The following is a 20,817-nucleotide window of genomic DNA, read 5'->3' on the forward strand; positions in this document are numbered from 1 at the left end:
AGGAGAACTGAAATGTTGGAAAATCCCAACGTTTGATTGTTCACAATCAAATCTCGCTATAAACAACTGACAATGAACACGAGGGGCATTCCTCTGAATTTCTACACATTTTTTGTTCGACTACTAGGGCCGGTGTGTCTGCACCTGAGGCACTGCAAGGCGTGATGACGTCGGGAAACGATTCATTCTAGCTGAATTTATTACAGTGAAGAAGCTTTAGAAACTTAAATACTGGTCAAAACGATGAAGTGCGCGGTAAATTTAATAGGTAGTTGGACGCGTGCGAGCTTGTCCAACAACTTAACTTGCGCTAATTTTGATGTAATCTACATCGCAAAGAAAATATACCAAAGGCGCTCTTAAATCTGTAGCGACTTGCTTCATGTGAAATATATGCCCCGCGTAATTCAGGCACCTGGTAAACGTCCTAAACTCCTAATGGCAGTGTAACACACGGAAAATACCTTGTTGGTTTCAGGTGAACTTAGGGAGGATTTTGTGAGGCAAAGACGGTACTAAAGACCCACGGAGGATGAACCCCTATCTATTGTAGCGCTATAAAGCGCTTCTAAAATTATCCTAATTGTTCTCTCAGCTCTCTACGCTTATGTAGGTCAGGTTACATCGCGACTGGTTACATCACGAGTCCACAAAGCGCCAACGCCAACCACCTACAGGGAAGCTGCAGTACACACAAGCTACACGGAAGCTACTAGGAAGCTACAGAACGCACAAGCTACAGAACACACAACAACAAATTGGCCGTGTATCTGCTCACCTCACTGCAAATGTCGTTTGAAAGACCGGAGTCGTCTGTCGCTCCTGCCACGTAACTTCCTCTCCTCTCTCCACCTCCCACACCTCCCGCTATTCCCCTATGTCATCCTCCCCTCATAATTATTGCAATGCAGTTTCTTTAATTCAGCACAATTTTTGAGCACTGCTCACACACCCTCGGACAGTACAGCGCACGTCTTCTTCAGTTTATTTGGTGTTTGTTCTGCTTGGAGCACCACATTCGGAAATGTTTTTTAGTGGTTGCTTTGATATCTCGCCCCCCTTCGACACCGTTCCTTTAGCACGGAGATTTTCATTTGCTATCGCTAAAATGAACCCAACGTGAACCTTTAATAAAAAGACACTGGTACTGTCACTTATGTGTTACACTTTTGCCCTCAGGTACGCCTGAGATTTCCTTCGGGTTGAATAGGCGAGGTATGAACTAGCTGTGCATGCAGTTTTAGTACTTTGTAGTAGTGCTTTCTATAAATACTTTGAGGCATCCTTTCACTTTGTCCGGGAGGCTAAATCCGCTACCACAATGAAAAACCACAGTTTTCGCCTTTACATAGCCCTAAGCAGGCTATCTTCATAAAAAAAACAACGCCGTTTGACCGATGCCCGCTTCTTCTGGTCTGCACATAGTCAGTGTAGGGTAGATTGCCTGTCTGCGCGTGCGCACGCAATTCTGGTGAAGCCGCTGCCAAGCTAGTCCGAAGCCAGAAATTATCAACAAAACTAGCCAGTCCAAGGTCAACACGCGTCTATAGGCCACGCCTGCCAACGTTACGTAGATAACCGTGGGGTGTAGCAGCTTTCCCGCAAGAAAGAAAAAGGAAGAAACGAAACACGGAATATCTAAGTAGGCGGGGAATACCGACGCAATGTTTTCATTTGTTCGCAAGAGCCGGAGGCAACGGCGCGTGTGTTGGCGCCTGAGGTACCGCACGCGCGTTTAGTCGCCGGTTGCAGCAAGGTCATGAGCGGAAGTGAAAGCGGGGGAATACGTATTTGTTACCTACTGCTAAGGGGAGGGAATGACCACACGTGGTAAGCAGCTATAAGAATCCGTAAATGAGAGCCTGCTGCTGATGATCTAAATCAGTTCGGAAGAAATCGTAGGAGAGATACGACGCGCCACCGAACTTGGGACCAGTCTGCGCATAACAGCGGCCGACAGAGAAAACTGGAAGTGGCCATCGGGAAGAGTCGACACTACGGATTTCGGAACGGTACGTAAAAAAACTTAGCTCTTATCCGCACGACTACAGGGACAGGGTTGTAGAATACAAGTGATTTGGCTTGCGGCAGCTAGCAATTCCAATTAAACTGCTTCCGTTCCGAGATAGTGTTGTATTTGCGCGAATGGCACCAGCACAATTCTAAAGAGAGCCCATATTTGTTTTTCGCCATAATTTTTGTTTTTGCGGAAGAGCTAGAATATGTAATGGCAACCTTGCGCTCTCTAGAAATAGCGAAGGTAAACAATAGCCAAGTTGCTTCATTTGGATACAGTTGGACGAAAGCGAAATGCATGATGTCGCGCGAGCAAGCATTTCCTCGATTCGCAATGTTTATAGTTTATTTTGTAGGTTCTCATTCTAGAGCTTCTACTTATGGTGTAATATTATGGTTCTGTTGCTATTCCGTAGGTCTACGACATCTTCAGTCTTTCAGATTAAGACAACGAATTCATTCTGAAGCATTATTCCAAACTCCTCCGCCCGGCCTCTTACTGGCCACTGACTTGGTTTCTTAGTTTTTGCTAGTTTAGCCTTTTTCCATTTGAGATCTAGTCTTATTTTGCTGGTCCCAACCTCTTGGCCTGGCCTTGCCTCTGAATATCTTGCACATACTTAGGGTTACCCATTAAGGCGATTTCGTATTTCATTACACCTTTGGGTATTTGCCATGTCCCTTTCCTATTTCGGGGCTTGCGGAAAAATATATTCATTATTTTTAAGTTATTTCTTTCCACTATTCCAACCAGTGTATAACATCCGCTATTCCGACTAGTTATTCCGAAGTACCACAGTTCACATTCACCTCCGTGCTTCTCTCCTATGTGCATTAAAGTAGCCGATCACTATCACGCACTGTGTCTTTAACTTATCGGTCAGCGATTCCACCACCTCGTTTAAAGTGTCAGCAGCCTCGTCGTAGTAGATATAGCCTAGTGCTTAGGCATGTGCTATAATTACCATGTACTCTTTGTTTATTTTGATCCCAAGGCAGCGAAACTTTCGCTAACACTGTAGAAATGCTTCACATTTACAGCAAACTGTTCATAGATGAATATTTCAACTCCAAGATAACTCCCCCCTCAACGTCTTAAGACATAATATGCCCACTGTTAATATTCTTCACAGCCTATTCTTAATTCTTCACAATATTCTCCACACCAACCCGTCTATGGCCGCTTTCTGGCACGTCCGGCCAGCATACAGGTTCTGGCAGCCACTGATCATAGGTTGAACAGCCAACATTCGTCCACCAGCGCTTCGGTATTTCTCCGGCCGCCCGTATTCAGACACACGACAGGTACCCGGCTGCCAGACTTCCAGTTCACTCTCTGCTGCCGATGTTCAGAAAGAGAACGGCCGAAGTACGGCCTTAGGTGAACCGTTTTTCCTTCGGTAAGCTGTGTTCAGCAGAAGCACGGCAAGCGACCGGCCACAGAATATTCGGATTCTTGTGGCAGTTGGTGTTTGAAAGGAGAGCGGCCGGAGCACGGCTGCCGCGCATTCGCTCTTTCAACGGTGAACCGGCCGCGCGTCCTGCGGCAGAATATTCCTTTTCTTCGGGCAACCGGTGAACAAAGGAGACCGGCCGACTACGTCCCCAGAATGTACGTTTTTCATTCGGTTATCGGTCCTCGGCCGAATTACGGCAAGCGAATGGCCGCAGAATATTTGACAACCGGTGTTCAGGATCTTACCAGCCCACGTAAGGTCTCAGGTTATACGTCATTCTTTCTGTAAGCGGCGTACTGCCGAATAACGGCATGCGTCTGGGTGCCGGAGATCATACACTATTGGTTAGAAGGAGACCGGCCGGTGTAGGACCGGCACCAGTTTTTCCTTGCGTGAAGAAAAATCCGTTAGGGAGCCGAACGAAGCAGACGCGTTTTTCATCCGCTCGGTGGTTCTGCGTTTTAGATGAACGAAATTCGTTTGTCAAACAAAAATGAGTGGTTATAGGTGAACGGGCAAGGTGGAAGGACTCATTGGACATTACCAGGTAGCCTTTTTGGCCATCGGAATGACATTTATTGCCACAAGAAGACTACGCCCCACCCGCCGCTTTCGTCGACGCGTCAGCTCGAGGATATTCGCCCTCTCAAAAAATGGAGAGCATTGGAGACATCGACCCGGCAGAGATGGCCGACCCGAGATGGCGGTGGTTCACCGAAAATAACTGGCCTGAAAGGGTTTCGAGCAAGCGGCCACCACGCACGAGCTCAACCGGCGCCATGTCAAGGACTCCCCACCAAAGAAAGGCAAGGTCACGCAAAAGCGCAAGTTTGCGGATATTCTTCTTACAATAATACTGCGAAAAACAATGTTGGACTATTTCATTGGTGATAAACGTAGAAGAGGCTAAGCTCGTGCATTGGTAGGCTCAACTCCGCGCCGTGCTTCATGGTATTTTATTTATGGCTGTCTATATAGAAACACGCGTTATTTTAAATTTGCCATAACAACAGAGCCTTGTGAATGACGAAGCCTGGATGTTAATTTAGTTGCGGTGTTTGACGGTGTGCTTAACTAAACTTGGGATATGACTCATCTGGTTAAACATAACCGCCAGCATCCTAGCAAACACGGATTTCATCAGGTTTTTCTTGCTCAACGCAGCTTGTTGAGTTCACGCACGATTTGGCTCTAGCAATAGATAACCTTAAAGTTGTTGACTGTATATGACCTGCTTGCTACTACATTACAGGCTATAAACTTAATGAATCGGCTATTCCATGGATAGCGCAGTATCTCTCTCTAAGAGAGCAGTCGGGAGCTCTCAATGGTTGTTCATCCGAATATGTTCCGGTGACCTCAGGAATTCCCCAAGGCTCAGTTGCGGGCCCTCTTTTGTTTCCGTTATATATAAATGTTATTACTATTGGACTCAAATCTTTGTTAAAAATGTTCGCGAAATACTGTGTAGTTTGCAGGACTATAGCGAATGATCGTGATTCCAAATACATGCAGCATGAATCGAATTTTACAACACCCTGGTGTGCCGATTCAGAAAATCATTGAATGTTAAAAACTGTGCTAACGTCAGCTTTAAAAGAAAACCTTCCTTTCAATTGAATGCGTATACCGCAAATTACGCTGTTTAAAGAAAGGCCGGGGATTATAAATAACTATGAGTTTATTTAACTACTGGTTAGAGGTTAAATGGGCACGTTCACAACCTAAAAGTTACGGCTGCACGTGTTTTTGGCTTTCTGAGACAAAATTTCAGCGAACCTCCATCTAACTGAAAAGAACAACCGTATTTCACTCATGTGCGATCAATGTTGGAGTACGCATGTGTTTGCTGGAGTCCCTACACGAAAGAGCTGATTGATACGCTCGAAAACATACAGAAACAGAATAGGGCAGTGCGATTCGTATTAGGTAATTGGCACTCTCAACTTAGCATCAGGGAAAGTAAATGTAAGCGTATATGTTAAGACGTGAAAGATCACAGACGAAACCTCAGGTTGAAATTTTTTCGTAATATCTATCATTCCAAGGCAGAAGTATATCCAAGCGCCATTCTATGTATCCTCAAATGGGACCGCTATCTTAAAGCAAATTAGTAACTCATTTTATCTTACATAAATACGAGACTGTAATTATCTACCACGTATGATTGTATCCACTGTTTGTAATGACGATTTTCACCGCGCTTTGTAGAATTATTTTGTTATTTGGCCTCAAATTTGATGTTTCGTGTTATGTATCTCCCGGCTGTAATGCACGAAAAGGCGAAGCTCGTTTCTAATAAATAAATAAATAAATAAATAAATAAATAAATAAATAAATAAATAAATAAATAAATAAATAAATAAATAAATAAATAAATAAATAAACTTGCGGTGCCGCAAGTTCGCCTACGATGGGTTGAGAGCCTAATGAATTCGAACTCGACCAATGATTTATATTTATTGTTTTATTCGTTCAAGTACGCAAGGTTTGCTGTATGCATACTACGATTGCTATGTGATTGGTTTGAAACAAATGATGAAACTCCGGTCTTACGCTTTTTCTTGCGTGAACACAGAGTGATACAACTGCAGCCACCACAAGCAGGTCGCCATTCGCCACGCGTCTACAGTTTTTTTTGAAAGAAGTACGACATTATAGGAAAATTAAGTTCTTTTGGTCTATTAAGTAGTGTGCACGTAACTCATGAATATAACATGAAAAATAGATTGAAACTGAAAGTACTTGTTGAATCTCTCCTAGGACCAGCCATGTGAAAGATCATCAGAAAGTTGATCGAGTAGAAAATCTCTTTGCAAGAAAAAATGTTCAAAAACTGGACATACTTTTTGTGTGAAGGAATTATATGGAATGCTAGTGTTGTGTTGAGTACCAAAACTCTTCGTAAATGCATTCGCGCCGGTTTTACACACAACTAAACTGGTCACGCAACTGTTGTAAAAATAGTTGATTTAGTCAGAGCATGGAAGTGTTCAGGGAGATTGGCTTAAAAGAAATTGGCTAAAAGTGGCACTTTCATCTTTGTGAAATTCAACGCACTATAGTATGCCCCTTCCGCCCCTCTCCCTCCTGCCCCGTTTTTTACAGGTAGGCCGCTCCACAGAAGATATGAGGACCTGGACATTACAGCTATTCCAGATCTGCAAAGAAATGAATATTTTCTGCATCCGACAGTAAAAGAGGCACAGCAATTAAAAGAACGACCAATTGTGAGCACTGTTTAATAAACGAGTTTTGCTTTCAACTGACTCTGATAATTAAGCAAGGCTGCGCTGAAGGCTGGATGGCTGGTGGTGGCGCATGTGGCTGCAGTGGACCCAAAATGGTGGGTTTGTGCTGCTTCACAGCGCGACTGAGTCATCAGCTTGCGCTGCATGCAGTGGTCGTCCACCGGCCTCAGTAAAGTTAACGTGATGTGGCTTAAGTCCAATGCCCGTAGCATGGCCGAACTTCCGGCAGCTCTAGTCTGGCTGGAGTCCGACGACCGCATCTTGGCTGTCCTCTGGTCGCCGTACTTCGGCCGCAAACTGGTGGCTTTGGAATGGCCGGAGCCCTACGGCTGGAATCTGGCCGTATGAACGTAAGCCGGTCGACTGGCCGACAGACACTGGCCTTTGGATAGCCATGGGAGTATGGGCGTATACGGGCAAAAGGCCCACATTTGGACACGGGCCGAACACGTCTGCCGGAAAAAGGCCGGAGAGAAAATCACCGGCCGAAGTACACCGGCTTGAGTTAGGCCGAGCAGTCCTGTGCTGCCTTGGTTACGTGTTCTCCTAACCTTGATGGATCCAACAAATATCCATGATAATGTTTGACATCCCCTTTCATAGCACAGCTAGTATACCACCACTAGCTTGAGTTTAATTGTTGAACGTGACAAGGTTCATGTTTTAGTGGCGGAGTGTCCGGACCCACAGATTCTTAGCACCATCCTCTGTGTCGCTGACCTGACCACAGCCGTAGAGAGGACAGGTAGAGTTGTTGGGGACATGAGGCCGTGATTGCGGTTGTATCCTCCATGGGGTGGGGGCGCTTTGGCCTAATACTACACCACGGATATAAATTAATCCCATGATATTTGGAGGCCCTCAATAACTGATCTTGGAGCTGTCTCCTTTGTTCAAGCTTGCTCTTTAAAAGTGAAGTTTATTCTCTCAGTAGTGGCCGAAGCATTGTGCAAAATGGATCGGGACAAGGAGACGAACGCCACAGAAAACGCAAGCTTCCATTATATTTCACTCTTTCCTCGTGCCCTTGCATATGCAGCTGCCAAACGCTCCGCTTGCGCACGCGAGCTGCATACATAAGTGCCAAGTTCTGAAGGTCTTTGGCGTCGTTACGTGGCGCCTATTGATTATGCAAGTGGGACGCCTGCGCAAAGGACGTGTTTGCGCACTATAAAAACAGGGGCCGGAAGAAGGTCTAAAATCGACTGAGAGTTTATACGGCGTTTGTATTTTCCCCTTTAATCGCTAATTACGAGGTTGTTCTTGCGTGCAACGAGTGTTCAGCGACAAACGTAAGAGTACATAGATAATGAAATTATGCGCGAATATTGCAACGCCACATAGCCTACTTAAAAGAATTATTATTGAAAGATAGGATTGATTTCGTCTTAACAACCCAAAATTGAGGGACTATCGCTGAGTGGTGCATCAAGCTTCGGAGTCAGCAGAATGGTTTCACAAATGATGCCTTACTTTCACGAGTTATTTCACATGTCGACTATCCAGTGGCTGCGGCGTTTAGCCCATTGACTTTGCGCTCATAGTCCATCCCCCAGTGCTGGAGACACCTACGCTGTCTCATTGCCAGTACTGGTACTGTGGCGGTTATCTTAGGATATAAATCAATAATTTGTGTAGCTTATAGGCCCTCCTGAGTACACAAACATGTCACTTAGTAGAAATGGTGACACCGTCTCGAGGTTTACGCCATTTCATAGGTGATATGAGCACCGCGGTAAAAGGCTACGACTGATGTAAATTACCCGTTTCTTTGTCGTAGCCCAATTGCGTCAAGGAAGTGTTTTCTTTCACGTGAAGGGGGTAATTTCTTGCGAAGGTGATTCCTTGTTTTTACGTTACGGACGAGAAACGATAATTGTCGGACATCTGCAATGCCAGCTGACCTTCCGGATATTAGATATGAACGTCTTACTAACCTCTAGAGTCTAACTAACGTCCACCTTCACTGAGCCTTCTCCACCCACATCACCTCAGCTTGGAGGCTGCAAACACTTTATGCTGAGGTTAGCGTGTCGAGGTCCAGAAGCTCTCGAGGCGCCCCACATCTGCCCGCATGGCTGTTTCTTAGAAGTCGTCGCGTGTTTTGTAAAAGTTTTGATGATTCTTCTTTCTCTGGTGTGTAAAGGTATTCACTGTCCCGGCGTCAGGCCGGAGAAAGTATGTTGGATGGCAGCACAGTCTTGACCGAATCCTTACTCTGAACCCGGCTATGTTCAGTGTGGATGCCGCTTAGCTGGGTTTTGCGTCCCCTCATTTTCAAACGCAACTTCCGCCAATAGTACATGCACGATGTGTTGTTCATTAAATGCGAACCGCGAGTGAAAACCTTGGCGCAGTGACATGTAGTATTTTCAGATAACCGGTATCCCACTTCTCACGCTCATCTTTCGAAACTACTTACGCTTGCGTTGAGCCTTCACATGGCTTAATACGTGGCATTGTTTTTCGAGAGAGAGAGAAGGTTCTTTAGTGTGAACTGGTGAGGTCAGCCCTGCTAGGGACAAGGCTTCCCACACCAGATGGGGGGGGGTGACTACGTTGATGAGTGGTGAATATTAGACATTAGGGTTACAGCAGGAAGAAGACAAACAAGAAACATTGAAAAACAGAAAATAAAGTAAAAACAAGAGAATGCTGCCAGCAGAGTTCGGAGATAAAAATACAATTGAAAAAAGAATCGTTAATGTAAACACTGAAACTAATTGAAAAGTAAATGGCGTGAAAAAAAAAAGAGTAACCACACCAACCCAAGAAAAATAAATAGATGAACGCCAGTGACAACAACACAAGCAAAGTAAATAGATGAACGCCACAGTGCGAAAGAGTAGATATCGCGACACACTTGCTCTGTCTTTGATCTAGAGAAATTTCTCTAGTTTAGTGTCTCGTAGGTACTGGAGTAGAACTTTTGTACCTAAGGTAGTGTCAGCAGTATTGGCCCAGGGCCCAAGAAAATGGCGAAGTTCCAGACAGTCTCCATGGCGTACACGAGAGAGGGAGCTCGCTGCAGTTTTCCGCGCAGCAGCGAATCGAGGGCACACGCACAGCAAGTGATCTACAGTCTCACGCACAGCGCAAATCTGGCACAGAGGGTAATCGTCCCAACCTATCTTGACTTAAAACTCCGAGTAAATGCTACATTCAGGCGTAGTCGGTGCAACCTTCCTTCACACCGCTTGCTGATGCCGCGTGGAAAGCGGAAGTTGCAGTGCGGGTCAATAGCCTGCAGTGGTAGATACCTGCGGTGAGGGTCCCGCCACTCCGACATTTGTGCAGTCCATCCACTTGCGAGGATAAGGGCATTGCTGTCCTCTCGGGAGAAAAGAAGCTGGGTCGTACTGCTCATAAAGTGGCCTGCGCTGGCGGCTGCATCAGATCTAATATTGCCTTGTATGCCCGAGCGACCAGGCAGCCACTGAAGAGAGATGTCATGACCTTCGCGCACTGCCATTGTGTGAATTTCGCCAATTTCACATACAAGCTGACTGTGGTTGCTGTGAAACTTTCGGAGGGCTTGTAAGGCGCTGCGAGAGTCGAGGAATATTACCCATTGCTGGGCATGATGTCCGCTGATGTAGTGAAGTGCAGCCCTTACAGCTGCCAGTTCGGTAGCAGTCGATGATGTTTCGTGGCTAAGTTTTCTTTGGATAGTGCACCGAGCTGCTGGGATCCACACGCCGATGGCGGATGAGCCCGGGCGAACCGAGCCATCCGCATAAACATGTGTGTAGCCTTTGTAGGTACTGGAGATATACTCGAGTGTGAAGAACTTGAGCGCGGCCGCGGGAATGGCGGACTTTTTGCTGATTCCGGGTATTGTTGTGCAAATTTTCCATGGCGCCAGTATACACGGTGCTACTATCGACTTTTGAGGTTTTTGAAAATTCGCTGGAAGCAGGCGTCTAACATGCTGTGCTGAGATGTCTGCCAAAGGATGCGTATGGCATCAAGTCAAATGGCGCAAAGACGTTCGAAGGACCTCTTGGCGTTGTAGCACTGTGGCGGAAAAGCACTGAGCTTCGCACAGAATTGCAACCATCGATGTGCATTTAGGCAGACCGAGGCAGGTGCGCATAGCTTTTGCCAGCACTGAGTCTATGACCTTCATGTTTGTAGCCGATAGCTGGTGTAGGGCCGGCAGGCTGTAACGCAAGAGGCCGACAAAAAGGGCCGAGCCTTCCCAGAGACCCAACCATGTGACAGCCTGCATTTCCACCAAAACACCAAAATGCTCATTTGTCCGAATTACCACTACGAATTGCTATAAGAGCGTAAATGGAAGTTAGCTGGCCGAACAGAATCTGAGAAACCAAAAAATATAACAATTAGAAAAATAAGCAAAACTGATGAACATGGGCTAACTAAAAAAAATTCCTTATGTTAAGGAAGTTAAGGCACTTCATCGCTATGATAGTGTAAATGCACACCATTGGCGAAAATTCACAAAGTATAACTCTGAAACAATAAGATACCCCAAAGTATACTCAGCTACTCATAGCCACAAGGGGTGATAAGAACTCAAAATTGCCACAGGCGGCGTTAGAATGCATATGCATTAGGATGAAATTCTTTAAATTTCTGCATATTCTTTTCTTCTGCGCTAAGCGAGTGTGAATATACGTTTCCTTCAATACGTATGTCCAAATAGTCGACGGAGAGTCATCCTAACGTGACTTAACTACTATAAAAAATGTATTTATATTCTCAGGCCACTTTTATTTATACCTGTGATACTTTTACCCGAAACATACATCCAACCCATACAAAAACAACAATGCAGTGCATAAGTTTCAAAAGCAATAATTATTTCTGATTATACAATGTTAGCCAATGAGCGATGAAACAAGTGATCATTGATAATGGCAACAGGATCGGAGCAAAGGTGGTTTAGTTCTAGGCATGTTTTGTGGAGAAAAGACAAAGCGAAAGATCTCCAGTTGCATCATACAACACCAACTTTACGACTGCGATCATTGCGATGCAACGCGTCCTCAGGCCGGCAAAGCTGTTCATTACGGAAGCAGCACGATAACTGAGTTTATGAAACAAAGGAGAAACATGTTTCGTCTGGATGGTAAAAATGGAAGGCTCATCTGCACTACACTCGCAGTCCTGTCATCATTTACCAATATAGTGAGCCGAGTTACTCCGACCAAGTTCGAGTGCAGTAATTAAACTGTCGTGGCACGGATCCCATACTGGTGTGGCGTATTCCAATCCAAATCTAATTATTGTTTTATATAGAATGTTTTAAATATCATGGAACGGAATAATAGTTTCGTAGTCAATATCCAAACATGCCGTTTATCTCGTTAATAAAGCATCTCGTTAATAAAGGTTTAGTTATCTGAAATTGCGATTTCTACACACTTGCAAGAAGAGTCAGATTCTGGTAGAGCGTTGCTTAGGTAATACGCGGGCGAACTGCCAGTAGTTTTAGAAAAACGCATACCTCCGCATTTATTGACGTTTTGTTCCACTAACCATTCCTCCCACTAGTTACTTACAGGAATGAGGTCGGATTGAAGAGAGTTAGGATCTTCATCACGAAACCTCACAAAACAACGTCACAAAAAATGTGCGATGTCATTCGCAAACGAAAGAGTAATGAGGGATTTAAGAAAGGGAAGATCGTAAATGCAAGTTGGAAATAAAAGAGGCCCCTGAACAGATCCCTGGGAAACCCCCAAGGGAAACGTGGTTGAGAGAAGAGTTTTAGCGGAAACAAATTGTCGGATATTAAGGAAACAACAAGGTCGAGAACTGGGCTAGTTGGTATACATTCATGATTTACCAGCGCCAATTAAACGGGACGAGAGAGGAGTACACAACACGGGCGCTACTAACAACTGAAGGTTTATTGAAAAGAAGGAAAACATAAAAGAGTTGAGCCTGCGCACTAACCACAGCCGTGACGTAGACCACGCGCGATACACACTCTCCACAGCCCAGATAGCTGAAGCTCAAGTACTGTCGAGATAAGCAACTTCACTATCCAGCAGTGACACCGAGGGCGAGCTAATGCACGAGTCAGAATTCTTTTTTATCAAGAAGGCTTCCCAATTTTCTCTCGTGCGTGTGTCATTGTGTGTAAACAGAACGCTTGTAAGGTTAAACTTGGGGTAACACCCATGCTTAGAGCAATGCGACGCAAGAAAGAACTTGGGTATGCCCTTTAGTGTATTGCGATGTTCCCGCAAGCGCTCATTAATGCACCGCCCCGTCTGTCCAATATATATCTTTTTACACGACAAGGGAATGCAATACACAACTTTGGTTTTGCATTCAACAAACTGTGACTGGTGTTTCACACCACCAGTCACAGTTTGTTGAATGCAAAACCAAAGTTGTTTACTGCATTCCCTTGTCGTGTAAAAAAATATATATTGGACAGACGGGGCGGTGCATTAATGAGCGCTTGCGGGAACATCGCAATACACTAAAGGGCACACTCAAGTTCTTTCTTGCGTCGCATTGCTCTAAGCATGGGTGTTACCCCAAGTTTAACCTTACAAGCGTTCTGTTTACACACAATGACACACGCACGAGAGAAAATTGGGAAGCCTTCTTGATAAAAAAGAATTCTGACTCGTGCATTAGCTCGCCCTCGGTGTCACTGCTGGATAGTGAAGTTGCTTATCTCGACAGTACTTGAGCTTCAGCTATCTGGGCTGTGGAGAGTGTGTATCGCGCGTGGTCTACGTCACGGCTGTGGTTAGTGCGCAGGCTCAACTCTTTTATGTTTTCCTTCTTTTCAATAAACCTTCAGTTGTTAGTAGCGCCCGTGTTGTGTACTCCTCTCTCGTCCCGTTTAATTGGCGCTGGTAAATCATGAATTAAGGAAACATACCATTTCAGAGCGGTAGCTTTAATTTCATTTGACTCAGTTATAGGGGCAACAATGTGACACACTTGGTCAAAAAATTCAAAAATATGATTTCTTCTGGTTCTGTAACACGGGCTAGTTAGAGAAATTACGCGTAATTGGCAGGTAACGCCTTTTGATGAAATTTACAGAAATTAACCACCTTAACTAATTTCCGCTCTGTAGGAGGCGTAGGTGGGGTAAGGGAATGGCGGAAGATTTTTTTAATACACTAGAACTAAACAAAATTGTATTTTTTATTCAAAATAGAGTGTAACAAGTTTTGCATCTTTTATCCAGGAGTATCAGCACACCAAATTAAGTATTCAGTCCCGTTGCCCAAAAGCAGCATCACACGTTTAATTGCATTGAATTCTGTTTTACAGTTACGCTTTCTCAACGACCAGCATCAACAACGCTGTCCTTGGAGCACGTTTAATTGCATTGAATTCTGTTTTACAGTTACGCTTTCTCAACGACCAGCATCAACAACGCTGTCCTTGGAGCACAACATTGCGAAGCCTCGGAATTACCATGGTAGAAGCGATTGTCGAACCGGACGCTGCATCAGCATCGCGCCAGGAGGACATCGCCCGAGGCGAGCTCGGAGAAACAGCAGAATCAACGCAGCAATCCCTCTCGGAGCTGAGGCTGCTTATTGCAAGTGAGTGAGCGTCGGGAAGTCACAGAAAGCAAAATCCATAGATTATGTCACCACGCAGTTGGCAGTGCATCAAGAATATTACTAAAACGTTAGAAACGAAAAAACGCATGTAAGAGATTTAAAAAACGAAAACAACCGGAAAAAGAACGATTAAAAAGGGTATCTGAAATTCAGAGCAAGCGGTATATTTAAAGTCCAACAGCGATGGTCTTTCTCCAACGCGGCCAATATTGTGTTCTGGATAACACTGACCCAAGCTATCTGCTTAGTAAGACGGGGCTTAATTATACGATCGTTATCACCTTGCGCAGGTGAACAGGGTGCCAGCATTATCGCGGATACCCTGATAAGAATAACGATCACGCTGCCCACTTGCGAGACATATTTTAACGTTGGACTGGATAACTCCCCTGCCATGTCTTTTACCGTGACAATTTGTGTGTGTGTATGTGTGTGTGTGTGCGTGTGTGTGCGTGCGTGCGCGAATACGGCCGTCTAAGGATCAAAGTAAGTGTGGCAGCACCATAAAATGAGATGTAGAATGTAGAATGTACAAATTTATTTCAGACGACAAAGAAGATACAAGTTGCTTGGGGGACCAACGTAAAGGCAACGGAAGGCCTTACCAAGCGCCCATTCCCCGCTTACACCGGCATAACTAACAAGTCATACATGAACGTTCGTCGGGTGCTTACAAGAGCATAAACAATCTATTTGCACATATTGTGAGCGTAACAAATACAGGGCTTCTTTCTGTGGCTCCATCCCGTCAGTAACGCTGTTACAGTAGCGCCGTTGACTAGGGCGTATGTCAGTTGCCGAGCTTGGAACTGCATAACAGTTGCGGTTGAAACTTCTTAAATTAAAGGCAGTGTCCCATTATATGTTGCGTGCATAAAACAACTAAACTCTTATCATCAGAGTACTTGCCCTTTTCATCTCAAGAAAATCCCCTGCTGCCACACAGTCACACGTTACCATCTACCAGAAATACAATCCCAAAGATGCCATCGCTTTTTGCTAAAACGTTTCATAAGTTACGCAGAAAACGATATCTTGCACAAGCATATTATACTGTGCAGGTATATTATACATGTTTATCAAAAGCCCGGCATTTTCTCAAAGTTTTTTGCAACTTTACTGTCCCGTCACCTGAATAAGGATTAAAAATCAATTAAAAAAGCGACACAAAAAGAATATAAAAAAAAACGTTTCTGCTTCGCAAAAACACCATTATTAGAGCACATCAAAAAAGATTCCATTTTCTCGTTGCAATTAGGTTTTCAATTTATTCACTCACTTTTTCATTACGTAATAAAATTGTTACTTTTGTTAAACGCGCAGATGAAGTCTGCTTGGACTGTCCCACCGATGACAAGTTCCTGCTCAAGTTTCTCCGGGCGGCAAAGCATCGCGTGCAAGAGGCATTCGAGCGAATCCAGAAGTATTTCAGCGCTAGGCAGAGATGGCCGGAACTCTTCGATGACCTGTCTCCCTCCACGGTGAACTACGAAACAGTGGTGGCTCAAAACCGGCTCGTCATGGTCTCCAAGAAAAGTGACCCCGAGGGACGAACCGTCGCCTTGATAAAGATGGGTGCGGCTCTTTAATGTTATAACCCTGCCGAAACTTATAAAGGAAAATCAGGACTTTTAAAATGGAGGCACAGTGCCTAAGAAAGAATAGTCTGCGGTTGTCGCTATACGAAGGCTTGTAGGTAAACCCGTTTTCCCTCACGTCGGTCGGGGATGTTACAGAACGCTCCGCTAAAGTGGCAAGAGTTCTCATATAAACAAGGAAAGAAAAGAACGCTTATCTAGCCATAGCATGCTCGAAATTCGGGGCCCCTTTAAGGCATTTTTAATTGTTTATGGAGGCTTGCGCTTGAAATTTTAGTCATAACAGAATGTAGGTTTCAGAAAGTGGTTGTTGATCTCTCGATCTTTTCATTCCAGGCTCGTGGAACAGTGGCATCTGCCCACTCACCGAGTTTATGAGGGCGTGTATCGTATTGGCTGAGTGGTGCTTGCTAAACGAAGAAGCGCAGCTTCATGGCATTGTCGGCGTCATCGACCTCAAGGGCCTGCAACTGTCCCACATGGTCCACTATACACCCTCCGTGGTCAGGATGGCAGCCCACATTAGCCAGGTGACAACAAATAACTGTTAGACGAAGTATATTAGTGGCTAACTTGTTGAGAGTGTTTAGGAGTACTTCAAGTTTGGTTTCCTGACAGCATTAACATAAAAAAGCTGTCGCGCAGTTGCAAGCGATGCGAAACAGTGATGCGTTCCATTTTACTACCCTATATTGAATTTTTAAGCAGCAATGACACTGAATGCGACTTGGATATGCTAATTCATATGGACGTTTTCTCTCATTCCGTCTTGTATACGTTGGCTAGTAGTTCCCCTCTCCAGCTGTGACAAATGTTTACAGGCGAATTTCGTTAATCTACACTGAATTGACTGAAAATTCCGGGCTGTCTGAAAAAACCGCTCAGGTGCTGTAATATCTCCAGGGGGGATCACATGATAACACCCTCGTTGTTTCTTTGTATCGCGTAAAAAATCAGCAGCAAACATGTGGGCAATCACGGGCTTAAAAGAACAATTTTTTTGTAACGGGCGACAAAAATTGATAACATCTCACATTACAGCAAGCCTCACTATTCCAGTATTTCAGGTGGTTATAAGATAGCTATTTTGTCGTACATCCACGGTTTGTTTAAATCGATTTCTAACCTCTCCATATACTGTTGTACCCCAAAGCATGGTAATGCGCGTTGCACAGCTCAAATATTGTAAGTCTTGCTGTTTCCTTAAGGTTAGTAGTTGTTACAGAAAGGTAATCGCATGATCAAAATCAAGTTGCGATCCTGGATAGAGAGCAAATTAGGTGTACTGTCTGCCTCAAAAGCTTGTTTTTTAAAGATATTCCTCTATGAACCCGAAAATGGCAAAAACGTTTGATGCAAACCTAGCCTCTTTCTGGATATATGTGCATGAAAACCAGCATTGAAAGTTTTTTTTTCTTGTGTTCACCCGTGTTTATGGAGGAAAATACAGTCACTTTGGTTAATACTTCACTTGTGGATGAACAGGGTTAATTCTTCAGCACAATATCCGCTCTCCACATTTTTTGCCGCCTATAGAAAAGTAGCGCGACAACGATGTTCCAATAACAGCAAAAAAGAAGCCATGCACTCACTCACTCACTCACTCACTCACTCACTCACTCACTCACTCACTCACTCACTCACTCACTCACTCACTCACTCACTCACTCACTCACTCACTCACTCATTCACTCACTCACTCACTTTCACTAAGTGTTTGTAATTTTTTCTTCAGGACTGTATTCCGGCACGCCTCAAGGCCTTCTACGTGATCAACCATCCTTATCTGTTCAACGTGCTGTTTGCTGCAGTGAAGCCTTTCCTGAAACTAAAGATAGTGCAGCGGGTAATTATGCTCATTTCTTTCAATTGTCACCTTAAATATACATTGCGTGGAACCACCAAAGTGCTACCTGGGAACAGTACAGGCGTTGTATCCTTGCCTGCTCGAACAATCGTTGTGGCTGCTATGCAGAGCTGCATAAGCTAAAAATGACCCACTAAAGCGGCATTTGACATTCTTATAGTAGCTGGGCTTACTAATTAGTCACTCAAGGCTAAGTAGTTGCTGAATGGCGATGATCAGTGTGCATAAAGTCCAAAAAAGCTTTGAGAACTTCATCGGGACCAGCACCGCCGACACGGCGTATGCATGCAAACGAGCAGTTTTGTAAAGTTGCCCTATCGTTAAGGAGGCTTGCTACGGCACTCTAAGCAGTCACTTTGTTCCATCTGCGACAAAACTAAAATAATTCCGGCTGTTGGTAACTACTCATAGACATTCCTCCAGCAGCAGCTCAAACAGACAAACTGAGTTATTTTACTTCATTTTGATTACTTCACTTTAAGGTAAAAGAGAAGGCAGAAAGTTAGTGTAATGTCATTACATAAAAGTGCATGGAAGAAAAATATACTTTCAAGGGGTATACGTTTTATGTAAGCAATTAAAATGCTAGTACGGACAAACACTTAGCAGTTCCGTACTAACACTTTTTGGCATCGCAAGTGATGAAACTTAAACCCGAGTTTTGCTGATTCACTTGGATAAAGATAAGTAAATGGCTGTTTATAGCCATTTTAAGCCTTTAGGTGGCAAGTTTAGGAAACTATTGTGTAGCTGCTAAAGGCGCGGAGCTTTGATTTGCTTAGTATTTTGGAGTCTTAAGCGCCACGGCATTCTAAGGGTGAAAGAAAAGAAGTTCCGGCTTTTACGTTTCATTTCTACACCACTACAACTACTTTTGTCGGCTCAGAAGCACATCAATCTGTACGGAGTATCAGCCTGCCACGTAAAATATAACTCGACTTTCTTATAGTAGGGTATTAATAAGACCGTCACCATTTTCGAGGCCTGAACACATTAGATCCTGATTATTGATAGCCGAACCATATTGATTTAAACATAATAGTTAACAGCAAGTCACGCATCACGAAGGTAGCGGCTTGCTTTAGCATTTGTCTAGCCGAAAACTGGACCGAAGCTGGAACTTTATGAACTAACTTTCCGGGTAAAGCCTCTTCATTTTGTTACAAGGGTTGTGTTAGTTTGCTAGCTTTCTTATGGCAAAGCAGTTATTTAACTAAACGCTGCGGGCTTCATCTACTTTTAACTGGTTACATAAGCGCTGGCGTAAATAACAACGTCGGTAATAGTCGCTTTAATCCCGGTTCTCAGTTGATAATCTCAACCCACCAATTCGTTTCAGGTCCACCTCATAGGAAACAACCTGGAAAAAATGCACGACATACTTCCAGCTGACGTGATACCGAACGAATTCGGGGGCACGCTCGAAAACTTCGACTGCGTCAGCCAAGAAGAAGACTTGAGCAGCTCAACAGGCTACTTTGAAAGCATGTGTCGTTTTGGATACAAAAACCAATGAAGAATCGCGCTGCTGGCACAAACGCCGAGGCAGCCGTTAATGAGAATCGCTGACACCGGGCTATCGCAGGCATGAGCCTGTGTTCGGCGCCCTCTCAGGGATCCTATTCATCACTGTTCCATTAGCTTGTTATGGAATGTGGCGCATTTAGTTACAGGCAATGCACTATGTTGCTGCGAAGAGAAAGATATCAATGGGGAAAATGGGGACTGCTCTTTGCTTACACCAAACCCGGCAGCGTAAAATTTTACCAAAGGTCTTATGTTGTAACTCACGTCATTTGTGAATCTCATAAGATATTGTCGACTGTTCGTAGCATGACTGCAGTATTTATGAAAGTGACATGGTGTGCAGGCAGGGGTTACCTATGAACGTTTTTGTAAGGCTGTTAGCTAGCTGCATTAGCAAATACCATCATCTCCAAGCTTCAACGACTATCACCTCATGCAATGTTTGTATTTAATGCATATTTCGTTAAGTAAACACATTTATGACCAATGTTTTCGTTCTTGAGTAACATGATTCTGACCATGTGCTACTGAAATAATTTGAGCAGGGACAATGAAACTTTGCATCGCGTACTCCATTGCCAGCCAATTGACTTTGAGAAGATGTCTAGTCAAACATGCTTACCGCAAACTCAAACACAACTACTGATAAGATTAGAAGATGCAGCTTAAGTATTATAGAAAGTAAAAATAAAATGAGCAACAACTTTGTCGTGAGTCCCACCGTATCAGGTAGCGCGCTTTGGGTAGAAGCATCGAAGCTATAGAGTAGCACCCCATGGCATCGCAAGTTCTACAAATATTATATGTGGATAAAGCGAAGTTTTTTGCTGGCTACAAGCTTAGAGAACATCGTTCTACGGAGACATAAATTAGATAACCTTATCTCCCTAGTAGAAAATGGATCTCTAGAACTCATAAGTACGCCGTATCCGCGTATACATATACATATATGCCACCCCCCGAAAGGACAGTGGGGAGCGTAGGATTTAATTGTGGGATTTGATTCACAAATGTTTCTGCATTACGCACGCGCGAAACTAGTTGTACACATATTTTTACTACCCAAACTGGCGTTATCCGATGCTACTTCACCTCGAAAGGTGCCTCACAAACGGAACGCGTATATTTTTTTCATGGTCAAGGGGCTACATGGGTTCCCGTGAATAGGGAACCGTTTCCAAATAAAAGTCCGATCAATGTTCCTAATAAAAGTTGTTCTCTCTCTCTACATAAACGTAGGAGAAGCATTGACAATCTAATTACACTATTCAACGACATGGGGTGTGCCAAAGCTGCTCGTCACATCGTCATTACTCTGTTCCTGAGCGTTACAGCGCGTTCTAGTCTGTTGTACAGGGTGGTGCGAAAATATCTGGAACAATTTAAAACATTTTCCTTAGCGAACCGCCGCTGTGTTCGCGCTCAAACTTTACACGAAGGTCGCATTTTGTAGTCTATTTTGTTTGACACCGGGAACAAAGACGGTACTTACCTGGCTATTCTGAAAATAAATAAAAACGATTTTCGCCT

The 20,817-nt window shown here is 44.2% G+C and overlaps 1 protein-coding gene across 4 annotated transcripts; it reads left to right on the forward strand.

Annotated features, from left to right (window-relative positions):
* The first annotated feature begins 1,857 nt into the window (after positions 1-1,857).
* Positions 1,858-19,778, forward strand: LOC144174885 (alpha-tocopherol transfer protein-like). Of its 4 annotated transcripts, XM_077703846.1 has the most exons (7): positions 1,858-4,279; positions 6,582-6,703; positions 14,073-14,274; positions 15,619-15,870; positions 16,230-16,423; positions 17,629-17,739; positions 19,100-19,778. In XM_077703846.1, exons 3-7 carry the CDS (start codon positions 14,145-14,147, stop codon positions 19,274-19,276), a joined length of 864 nt encoding a protein of 287 aa, XP_077559972.1. In that variant the 5' UTR covers positions 1,858-4,279; positions 6,582-6,703; positions 14,073-14,144; the 3' UTR covers positions 19,277-19,778. The 4 variants fall into 4 exon arrangements, with proteins under 4 accessions (XP_077559972.1, XP_077559973.1, XP_077559974.1 ...); XM_077703847.1 differs by lacking the exon at positions 6,582-6,703 and having other exon boundaries at positions 1,867-2,012; XM_077703845.1 differs by lacking the exon at positions 1,858-4,279 and having other exon boundaries at positions 5,875-6,703.
* The last annotated feature ends 1,039 nt before the right edge of the window (positions 19,779-20,817 follow it).

The sequence above is a fragment of the Haemaphysalis longicornis genome, unplaced genomic scaffold, assembly GCF_048455015.1.
Source record: "Haemaphysalis longicornis isolate Haplotype H1 unplaced genomic scaffold, Haemaphysalis longicornis Haplotype H1 scaffold_3, whole genome shotgun sequence".
Lineage (NCBI taxonomy): Eukaryota > Metazoa > Arthropoda > Arachnida > Ixodida > Ixodidae > Haemaphysalis > Haemaphysalis longicornis.

Coding starts and splice junctions, on each gene's coding strand:
- LOC144174885 (XM_077703846.1), top strand. CDS start 14,145: ATGGTAGAAGCGATTGTCGAACCGGACGCTGCATCAGCATCGCGCCAG. Junction 14,275..15,618: donor GCTGAGGCTGCTTATTGCAA/GTGAGTGAGCGT, acceptor TTAAACGCGCAG/ATGAAGTCTGCTTGGACTGT. Junction 16,424..17,628: donor TGGCAGCCCACATTAGCCAG/GTGACAACAAAT, acceptor TTTTTTCTTCAG/GACTGTATTCCGGCACGCCT.